The following is an 11,658-nucleotide window of genomic DNA, read 5'->3' as shown; positions in this document are numbered from 1 at the left end:
TGCCTTTTTGGAAGCAGGAGCTTGGGGAGGAGCGTTGCTGGAGCAGGAGGGGCTGCTCCAGCTGCTGGCAGAAGCAAAGGAGCCTTTGCACAGTGGGAGATCTGGGAGCCAAGAAATGGCCTCGAGTGCTGGAGGAGCCGTGTGAATCCAACCATTAACAGAGCTCGTGGTCAGTTTTACTGAATAACTAGGACAAAGCAGGAGCAGCGCTGTGCAGGGCTGGGGGCTTGGGGAGCTACCCTGGGGGCTGCTCCCACTTCCCAACAGCTCCAGGCATGGTCTGGCCTCTCTGGACAAGCTCCAGTGACCAAGGAGAAAGAAAAACGCTGCCACAGAGAGAGGGCACACAGAGAACAGGACAGCCCCAAGATCCCAAGGCAGCATCTGGGCAGAGCTGCACAGACATCAGCAGCCAGCAGCAAAGAGGGTACCAGCAACCTCCGTGTGCAGACAGGGCCACCATCCTGCCCTGCCTCTGAGCACAGGCTGGGGGTGGCACCATGGGAATGAGGAACACCAAAAGCTTTTGCTGCCCAACCAGTCCCCAGTCTCATGGGGGAACTGGGCAGAGAGAAAGGTCTTCATTTTCCATGGGTTCCCTGCAGAGCAGGGACTGCACAGCTGCAATGAACACTGCCTTTCTTCCTCCCTCAGAATCAAAAATAAGTAAAATTTAAACCCACCAATTCTCCTGGGCAGAGGGACACCACTGATGGCAGAGAGGAATCAACAAAGTGCACCCCAAACCTCCCAGGAGCCCCACGTGCCCAGATCATGGGCAAATTTGTACCCATCATAAGGTCCAGGGCTTACCTGAATATGAACAGTATCCATTCACTTCTTCACACCCCTGCTAGAAAAATCAACTTACTAAAAAAATCAACAAACCTGGTATGAAATATAGAGTAGCCACCATTAACATCATATTTATTGTTATTTAGTTGCTCAGTAAAACATATACAGATATGTACAATATGCAGGAATACAGAAGACTGCACTTTACATATTTAAAAAAAAAAGAAAAATAACACTCAATTTCATGAGCTATCGTCACAGTCTTCCAACCAAGCATTTAGGAAATGAATTTAACAAGAATTAAAAAAAAAAAAAAAAAAAAAAAAAGAAAAAAAGGAAAAAAAGATTACAGGATTGCCTAACACACAGCAGAGTCAAGTTTTCATATTTTACATGTGCAATAACATTTTTCAGAAGAGTTTGCTAATGCAGTACGGATTACCAGTGTTTTGAGGTTTCTTTTTTTTTCTTTTCCATGAACCAAATTTAGTACAAAGAAATAATATCCTTTTGCTTAAGGCTGTTTTAAAGCTGTAATATTCTTGGGTAGTGAATAGTGATAAAGTTATAACTGCCGGAAATCAGAACCTGCAGTTTCATCAGTCAGAGAACCTATGAGCGGATGGACTCAAAGCAACAATTTTAATAGAGAATTTCTAAGACAAAATTAGACTATTTCCTCCATTAGCCTTAAGCATTAAAGAAGAAACAATTCTATAAAAATGGGTTATGCTCTTACACACCATCCCTTGAACAGCTGTGAATCCACTGGCTGATAAAACCTTACACTGCAGCTTAACAAATATAAGTCAAATGTACCAGTTTGATTTGTTGTCCCCCCACTCACCCAGTGCCCGTCCCACTGCTGTGCTCACCTCGTCCCTTCCACCTCCCAAAACTGGAACTTTTTGCCTTATTGGTGGTGCCTGGAAGTCCAGTCCCAATCCCAGGTTCCCAAGGACCAGAGTGACCATGGAGACCACAGGACCTGCACAACTCCCCAGGTGATCCAGGTGACAGAATTCTGGTGCTCATCCCCCTCCCACCCGCAGACACTGTAAAAACCTTGACTAAGCAACAAGCCTAAAGCCCCTTACTGATGCTCAAACAGCAGAGGGCAAGTAACCCCACGAGAATGTGATCTGGAGAAAATCTGCAAGACTATTTAATAAATGAGGCCTATTTTATCCTTTTTTGGCAAAGAGGTATTTGATCACTCCTCCCGATTGAAATGCAAGGGAATTTTGCTCAGTCTGCTACGACACTGCAACTTGCAGACTAAGCACAGGGTTTGTTTTAGGGAACACAGAGGGAGCCAGGGCACAGGGCCAGGAGATGGGGAACGTCCTGGCTCCCCGACCCAGCCCCGAGGCTGCGTGGGAGCCTCCGGCGCCAGGAGAATCCCCACGGCAAAAGGCAAAGCCCCACTGGAGCTGCTGTTCACAATCCAGAGCAGATTGTGCCTCGTCCCACCGCTCTTTGGCTTCTTGTCCAGCTGCCCCCATCTGGAAGCCATGGAGGACACACAGGCAGGAGGTTTCTCCCAGGCATTTGGGGAACACGTATCTGATAAAATTCTCCCTCTGTTGACCCAACTCGGCCCCTGAAGGAAGTGAGCCTCGGGCACAGGGCTCTGCAGCAAGCAGAGGTCAGACCCCAGTGCAGCTCAGCCCTGCCACTGTTCCCTCAGTCTCCTGCTGCTGTCTGTGCCTCAGTTTCCCTCTCCACAAGAGAGCAACTTACCTCTTCCACAACTGGCTTTACCTACAGCTCCCAAACATGTTTCAGTTGAAATATTATTATTCAGAAAATGACATAATTTCCATTCTTACCATGTCAGACCATGCTGACACTTTATATGTGTTAAAAAAACTGATCAGTGCATTCAGTGTAAAATCAATGGAGAAAAAGGGTACAATGAAATTACTGCAGGTGCCACCAGCACTGTGACAAAGCTTGAGCTTTCTGTATATGCTGTCAGTACAACATCCCCAGGTGATGAGCAGGACATGATGTCTGTCCTGGTCAGAATGTAGAGTTTCTGTTCTGATCTTTGGCAAAAAAGCAACAAAACCCTAAAAGCGCAGGTTTGGTTGGTCCTGGCTAACAGCTGCCTCAAGCAGAGCTCTTTCAATCAAGATCAAACAGACAGGAGGTCAGCAAGAGGATTGTGTGTGACCATAAGATTCAGTTAAACTCCACGGCCAGCGAGCCCAGCACACAGCCAGCCACTGCCTCAGCTCCTCACTCTCTGCCAGTCCCAACCCTGCACTGCATCCACTGCCTGGAGCAGAGCCAGAGGTGGCCAAGTGCCACAACACCCACGGCTCCACGTGGCACAGCTCAGCACCTGGAGACACAGCCCCTGGCCTCAGGACACCTCCTCACCTCACAGCATTCCACTGATTTTAAAGGAATTGCTTATGCTCTGCATTTCCAAAGCAAGTTCCAAGTGGATGAGAACACTCCAGGAGAGAAGCACAAGCTGCTGAGATGAGCCAGCAGAACTGGGTGGTGAGACCAAGCCACCACAGCTCCACTCAAACAGGGATTTCTCTTTAAAAGCATCTGAACTCTGTGTTCCCTGACAGGTTCCTTCCTGTGGCACAGGGTGTGCATCCCTGACCTCAGGAAGCCTGAAAAACCTGTTCTCTTCACTGCAGCAGGAAAAACTAAAAACAAAGCACAAGGCAAGGGACTGCACTCCAAGCAGAAATGCCACCAGACCACGAACTTGGCTGAAATTTTCAGCTGTAAGTGATGGAATGCAGTGACTGGTGTCACCCCAGGGCCCCCTGCTGCAGACTGAGCTCCCCACGGCAGCACACGTGCTCTGCTGACAGGATTTAAAATTAAACATACACTTAGGTAAGCCAGGATTTGAGGAATCCCAGGCAAAGAGGCATCTTCTGGAAGGGGGCTGACAGTGATTATTAGGAGATACTTTACTGGGGATGGTGACATTTTATTGCAGGTGCAGGAGGAGCTCTGCACTCCTGGTTGCACACCCCGACAGAGGTACAGACCATCCCAGCTTTTTGATCCAAACCAAGTGGGTGTGAGGCAGCTCCACAGCCAGTTGCTCCAGGATGGGCAAAATCCTCATCCTCGTGGAAGCTCCAGCTTTAATACAAAGTAAAATAATATTGAAAACCAAGATTAAAAACTATCCAAATTTATCCAAAGTCAATTCATTGACCAGACCCATAAATCAATCCATGCATGGTTAATAAGAGCACATTCAAATCACATTTCCAAACACTGTGAGTCTCTCTGAAGCCACATATGACTGAGAGTGAGGATTCCAGACCACCCTTGGCTTTTTAGGCAGAATTTCCTCTCCGTTGGTGTCTACCAAGAATATTACGTTAAAATTAATTAAAGACCCAGCACAATCATCAAAGATAAAATATAGAGCAGTCTTCAACTCTGTCCCTTCAGCAGGGACACATTTGTGAAATCATGAATAAATAACCCTAGAGAGGCCAACCTTTATTTCACAACCAAAACCAAACCCTCTAGTGCTGTTCCTGAGCTCCAGGAGCTGTGGGAGGTGAGCTGCAGGCACGGGGCAGGACGAGGCCACTCCTGGGCACAGGGACACACAAATAATGGCCAGTGTGACGTAAAACCACTGCAGAATCAGCCCATCGTGTCAGCTGCGGGTTTATCTGGTTTGCTTCCAACTTTCATCTCAAATGAACATTATCTAGCCCAAGCAGGAAAGTATGGCTTTCCTTTTATTGTGTGCATCCAGCAATGCTGCTCTTCAGTGCATGGCAGAAACGGGGCCTTGAATGAGTGTGGGGGATTGTGACACCAGGTCTCCATGCCCTGGCTGATTAGGAAATGCCACCCCTGGGCACACAGCCCCCTGCATCTTCCAACCTGGGCCATCCCTGACCCCTGCCACTGCACTGAGACATGGGACCTGTTGTGGCAGGAGCTGGGGCACCCCCAGGCCAGTGCAGGGGACATTGGACCTGCTGCCAATCAACAGCATCTTTCTACAGTTTAAAATGGGCAAAAAATGGGCAGGGTGAAGGGGATTTTCTTCTCCACTATCAATGAAGTGGGAACTGCAGGAGCACCACTGGGCCCAGGCAAGCAAAAAGGAGCCTGGGCCTTTGGAGGAGGAGATAATGACTATTAAACTCATTTAGAAAAACCTCTCCATACCTTCCCTGCTGTGCCTGAACCAGCCCATTCATGACAGAGCTCCATCCCAGGGCTACACCCAGGTACACAGAGAAAGAGCATCCTGGCCTCACCAGGAGGCACAGAGCACAACGAGGCTGAAAGCAGAGCCTCATTCTCTCAGGAAAGGGCAGGTCCATGCCTGAACATTCAACAGAGCATAAACTGCTTGGTTTGTAGGAGACTGGTAAAAGCTGGGTGTCACTATAACATATGATTTAATGCTGACCATTCTGCTTTCACTGGTGTTTATTCCTGAACTGCTGCTCCTCAGGATTACCATCCTAATAAGCACTGAACAAAGCAAAACAAAACGAAACAGGAAAAAAAAAAAGAAAAAAAAAAGAAAAACAAAGCAAATGAGGAAGAAAAGGAGGAGGAGAAAGAGGAAGAAGAGGAGAATCTTTGTCTTATTATGACATACGTGACTTGGACACACACTGAGATGAAAAAGGAAAAGGCCTCATCTATAAATGTATGCCAAGGTTACAGAATAATGGGAAAAAGTGGTCTAGCAGGAAAATCTTAAGCAAAAGTGTGCTAACTGCAGAAGGGTTAACACTGGTAACATACTGTGGCAGAAGATTAAAAAAAAGTTGAGGTTTACTTTAAATTAACCCTTTCCAGTCCATATGCCACTAAGCAGGTACCAACCTAGAAAAATAGTCCACCTAGCAGTAGCGGCCCTTTGAAATTAAAAAAAGAAAAAAAAAATAATAATTTCTTTTGTTCAAGTCAGGGCAGCCACAAAAGTCCCAAATCTGTTGGAGATGTCCGAGTGCAGGGACCTCCACGTCGGCACCGCAGTCCGGCCCTTCGCCTCGCCCACGTCGTCCGTGCAGTGGACCGAGAGGCACTGCAGGTGGGTGCCCGTCTGCGCCGCCGCCGCCGAGGTCTTGCTCGGGGGAAGGTCGTGGGCTGCAAAGGGTTCACAGAGAGAGGTTAGGAGACCTGTGACAAGCAACCCCATCAACTCATAGCACACCTTCTCCCCACACCCCTCTCCTGCATCTCCGGCTCGGAGGATGCTGTGTTGCCACCACCGAGTCACCACCTAAGGTATGGCTCCCCCTCCCCAGCCCAAAGCGAGGTCCCGTGGCTGGTTCTGGGCCAGAAGAACACCACCTGAGAGAACCAAGCCACGTGTCTGAACGCCAGGGATGGACCTGGGACTGATGAGTGTGTGTCCTAGACAGCAGCACAATCAGGAACTTTCCTTCCCTGCACACCCACCGCTGCTGGAAACAGATGCTGAGACACCACCAAGCGGGAAGCCGGCCCCGAACCCTCCGTGCCCTCATGGTCAGTCCCAGCATCGGTCTCCCTCTTACCCTCTTTTAATGGAGCACTGTGATAACATTTTTCTTAAAATTTCATTTGTTTTAGGACTTGGTATGATCTTTAGCTATCATTAGTTTCTGTTAACCACAGAAATGTAAGACTTTATCTGAAACACCCTAAACAATGTCCACAGGACTTTTTCCTCCAGCTTTTACAGTTAATGTGAAGAATAGCTAAAATGGGTAGAACATGAAAAGATGCTAAAAATCAGTTGTAACAACTCAGGACTTTTCTTCCCATCACCTTTCTCCTGTTCCACAAAGCCAAGCAGTGTAGGGATACCACATTTCCTGGGGCAACTCATATTGCTTTCACTGAATCTCCTGCTATAGCAGACACAAAACCAGAACTGAACAGCTTGTTACACAATCACAATGATATTTAAAAATGATGCTAAACTAACCCGGAAGTCCCTGGTTTAAACTGGAAAAAGCTATCAATGCTTGATTATCACAGGATGTCAGAGATGCTCATAACTAAAACAGTACAACAACACCACACAGGAACTACGAAGAATCTGAGGACATGATGCCATAAATGCTGGGAGAAGGAACCAGGCTCCAGAGCAGCACTGCTGCCTGCAATGTACAAAATCCACAGAGAGCTCCACTGCACACCTCAGACAGGCTCTGCACTTGTTTTCCTCCAGGCACCCTCCGGTGCTGCTCCAGTCGAGGATCCAGCAGCAGCAGGGCAAAGCTGCTCACACTGTCTACACCCAAACGGATTCCAGCTCCCTGCAGATGGGTTGGGTGGTTTTAGTTTTGATGAACAGGCAGCACTGAGGGGCTGAGCAGAAGCATGGAGCGGAGGTTGCTGTGTGATACCCAAAGTTCCAGCAGGCAAAGAGGTGTTGGCACAGATCCCCTCCCAGCACGTGGAGCTTTTATTCTTTTTTCTTGTCACCCCTGAGTCCTACAGCTTTTGGAAAATCACAGGGTAAAAACCCCAGACTCTCTGAATAACTGCTATTTGATCAGGTGTTCAATTTAACTCACTGTCCAGAATGCAAGCATACCTAAGACGTTTTTTATTTATAAAATATTCAAAACTCAGATGGGATTGTGCAAAAAATTGTGAACAGGAAATGTTTTCCTTACTTGTATTTGTTCACAAGACATGCAGTACCCACTGTTTTTATTCTTAGGTCTCCCTGACTGCACAGGACATGCTGGGCTCGGCACAGGAAGAGCCAGCGCCTTGAGATTAGTCCTTGTGACAGCAGCTCTCTTCCTCTCCTGCAGAGAAAGAGGAAAGAGTCCTACAGCTGAACTGCTGCCACAAGGGGCCCAGGGGTCCCAGCAGCGTTTCTACAAGGGCTGCAGGAGACCCCCAACAGCCAAGGCAGAGGTGGCACATTCCCAGGCTGGGATCGGAGCCAGAGCTCCCCTGCTCCAGCTGTGCAGGCACCCCAACACCTAGAACAGAGCTTGTCCTCAGCAATGACTATGTGAACAAATTCATAAGCCACAAGGAATTAGTGAATTAAAAATTAAACTTATATGCTTGTAAATCAGCAAAATTATTCCTAAGCCATTTGCTGTGGGTAAAATTCATAAGCAAACTACTGATAAAGAAATCAAAGCAAAATCCCACACGGATGAACAAGATTCCTTAGCTTGAGAGGAAAACCCAAGTAAAAGAGGTGAGCAGGAACTGAGCCTCAGTTTGCAAAACCAACACTGACTGACACTGCTCACCATGGGACACCACTGTGGGAGCTCCAGCTCTCCTGTCTGTCGTTAACGAGCACAAAAAATGACGTATTCAAATCCAAAACAAAGACAGCTCGCAGCAAAGCTTGCACTGGCACAAGAATTCTCAAAGCCAATCTGGATGGAAATTTTCAGTGCAATTTACTTTTTTCCAGTATTTATGTCTTGACAAAAGTATGATGCTTTCCAGGAAAAAAAACCTTTGTAGCAAAAAATTAAAGTTGTGCTGATCCACCTGGTAAGATTTATGTTCTTAAGCATGAGAAACTGCCTGATGCTTGTGCAGAACAGTAACACTCTCCCAGCAGACCTGTTTCACCAGCCATCCTGTTTGCCTCCTCCCTCACAGCCACAGTGTCCCAGCACTCCCCAGCCACAATGTCCACGGTCCAGAGCAGTTCTGGTAGCTGAGATGGACGTGACTCGGCACGTTAAAATTAGTCAGGTAATGCAAGATGGTGTCACCACATCATTGCCTCACAGCTGCCAAGTTCCAGATAAATCACTGTCAGTCATGAAGTACCTCACTGAAAGCACGGAATTTTCAAACTAATTATCTTTAAGCTGCACAACTGCCTCTGTTAGCAATTACTGCAAGAAATCTGAGTTATTAAAAAAAGCAGTACACTTCTAATAAGGGCCAGCCTCCACACCCAAGATCTTGAGATGGTCTGGGTGGAGACTTCCCCTCCAAACCAAAGGACATGACACAGAACCTGGGACTGACAAAAGCACAACCACCCTGTGCAAAGGACAGTGTGTGCCACTTGGAAACAGCAAATGCTGAAGGCAGAGGTAAAAAATCAAACACCATCTATAAGCTCATGTCATGTTCACATGAAAGGCATGAAACTCAAAGCAGTAAAGTGACCAAAGACCAAAAGAAGCCTGGAAAACACTCCCTTGTGATGGTGTCCTTCCCCATTGCTGTTGGTGATGCTGTGGTGGTCTCAAGAGCCAGTTTGCTTTTAGGTAAGAGCTTCTGACCAAGCTTTACCCAGCCAAACACACTCCAGCCATTCAGCCCCAGACAAACAGCGAGAAGAGAGCGCCCAGCCAGGCTCCCCAGCCTCCCTCCAGGCCCGACCCCCTGCTCTGACCTTGCACATTTTAGGAAGCTGCTCTTTCGTTCTGCTCTACTTTGCAAAGGCACACAGCCTTCAAAAAGAAAAGGTTGCTGTTTGTTTGTTTGTTTGTTTACACAGCATTAATGGCAGTGTGGTGACTAACCCAGGAGCCTGGCCAGCAGCGTTGGAGCCTGCAGCTGGGACACAGGAAGAGAACCAGGAGTTCTGCATCACAAAAAAATTCAATACACACACTACAGGCTGCTCTTCCATATCAGCTCAGGAAAAACACATTTCTTTAGTGAGGTTAGACCCTGGCATTCACCTTACTCTGCAGACAGCACGTGTACACACCTTCAGTCCCTCCAGCTTCCCTTTCCCTGTTTCATGAGACCCTGAGCAGTTAAGCTGCTCAATATAAAGGCTCTTTTGTCATGTAGCATCTTCTTATGCATTATGAAAAAACAAACTTGTTCTCTTTACTGTGATAACCCCACCGAGCACTGTGAGGTGTCCCAGTTTTTAAGTAAAGTAATCCCATTTAAAACAAGTTCACCTGCACAGCTACCACACATGGAGTGCATCTTCTGTCAGAGAGGAGGCTAATTGAGGGAGGGCTGGTGTAGCCAAGGCAACTGCAGATGCTTTGCTGAGACACCAGGAGCTGATGCTGCTCTTCAGGTGCTGCTCATGCCATACTTCCTATTTTTACCAGAATCACCACCAACAAAAGGACGGAAAGCAGCGAGACACAGGAGTGAGAGCACAGACACAGTCTGGTAGGGGTCTGGTTGGGAGTGGGTTCCACTCCACATTTCAGCGTTCCTTGGAGATTGAAGTGACAAACAGGAGGTGAAGATCCCTAGAATGGCTCCTTGCCCCAGGGCTCATCCCTTACACTTCTTCACCGTTCTGACACAGCCTGAGCTGCCCAGGGTCCGGCTGCCCGGCACAGCACGGCCCCGCCGCCGCCCTCGATGGCCAGCCAAGCGTGAAGGCCCTGCATTGCTACTGATCTTGTTAAGGCTGAATCTGAGGATTTGGCCATAACACCATATTCCCTGATCAGAGATCTGTTTCCCCTCTACCATCTGATAACCACTCTTAAAGGACGCGTTAATGGGCTTCTGTTCACTCTGTGCCCGTTAAGCAGAGGCCAAGCAACCATAAGAGGGAATAGATTTGAGTAATGATCCCTTATGAGGCAGCAAACCTACATATAGTGTTTAAAATTATTCCCTTAGGACAAGATGTTTTTCACCAAATCTCCCACATGACAGTTTGACATATTGGTTCAGGCACATATCTCTGCATTTGTACACAGCACAGAAGCATCTCTTTTCAGTTTTTGAGAAAAATAAGGTCTGAAAACATTTCATGTTTCCCTGGACACTGGACCTAGTCTCCACAGATTAATTTATTCCTGAAATTTTATTTTTAAAATTTTATTTTTAAGCACAACTGGTTCATTTGTGTTGATAAACAAATGAGCCATCTCCTTCCTCACCTCTGCAGCACGACAAAGTCCTTGACAAAGGCATTTTCTTGACCCTGGAATACAAGGAGGCAAGGGCTTGCATTTGTTCCTAGACACAAACATGGCATCTGCCACCTGCTTACACCATAAACCCGCACCACTTTCAGGTGCCTTCACCCCTGACAACCTGTGCCTGCTTTGGGCTGGATATCTCTGCTGTTCCCAATGCTTGGGAGGGCACAGAGACAGACTGGGAGCACCCAGCTCTGCTGGCACCCAAGGAAAAGCCCCAGCTACCCATTACTAGAACATTCCTCTTAATTTGATTTTACTCCTTGATTTATTCTGTGTGATCCCCGCCCACAAGACACTTAAAGGTGCTGCTCTCCCCTGCTGCTCTCTGCTCTGTATGCACAGAATTTGGTGCTGGTTAAGGTGAACAGCTGATGCCAAGGACTTGTCAGGCCAGGCTCAGCGGAAATGGGGACAGGTGACTCCTCACGCTGCTGACCAGAAGCACTCAGCAGAGACACCCCAGCTCCAGGGTACCGGCCACATTTCACTCCATGACATTTCAAGAAGCCATTTGGCTTGGTCAGCCCCTCAATTTATTGTCAAGGCCCAGCCAGCTGAGCGCTCTCTGAGAGCCTTTCTCACGGAAGGAGGAAGGGCTCTTCATCAAACATGCGTGCACAGTGCTGAGCACCCTCCCACAGCACTCGTATATCCTGCAAGCCAGGATTCAAGCTCTGACTTTGCTGCAATACACACACGACTCACCCAAAGGCATGGCACGCCCAGGCTAACACACAGTCTGTTCACCCTTAATGCTGCTTGCTGCCCACCCCTTCATCAGCCCATCAGCTCTGGCAGCATCCTCTGGTCCTCACAGACCCTTCCTCCACAGACAGCTTGATTAATTGGAGATGCCTGAGGCTCTAAAGGGAGAGTGTATCAGCCCATGCTGCAGAGATGTTTATTTTGTTTTCAGTGGTCTCCAAGATGGCATGGGGCTCCATCAGAGCTCACTGCTTGCACTGAATTCAGATAACAGGAGACACACAGT

At 47.8% G+C, this 11,658-nt stretch overlaps 1 protein-coding gene across 1 annotated transcript in view; it reads right to left on the bottom strand.

The window, feature by feature from the left end:
* Positions 1–901: 901 nt before the first annotated feature.
* MN1 (MN1 proto-oncogene, transcriptional regulator) overlaps positions 902–11,658 on the bottom strand; it is a 34,624-nt gene continuing 23,867 nt past the window's right edge. The window contains exon 2 of the mRNA XM_004176581.6: positions 902–5,910. Within this exon, the coding sequence (XP_004176629.5) occupies positions 5,723–5,910 (188 nt within the window). The 3' untranslated portion in view covers positions 902–5,722. The remainder of the gene's footprint in view (positions 5,911–11,658) is intronic.

This window comes from Taeniopygia guttata, chromosome 15 (genome assembly GCF_048771995.1).
Source record: "Taeniopygia guttata chromosome 15, bTaeGut7.mat, whole genome shotgun sequence".
Lineage (NCBI taxonomy): Eukaryota > Metazoa > Chordata > Aves > Passeriformes > Estrildidae > Taeniopygia > Taeniopygia guttata.
Note: the sequence above shows the minus strand (reverse complement) of the source record. Positions and strands in the feature narration are given on the sequence as shown.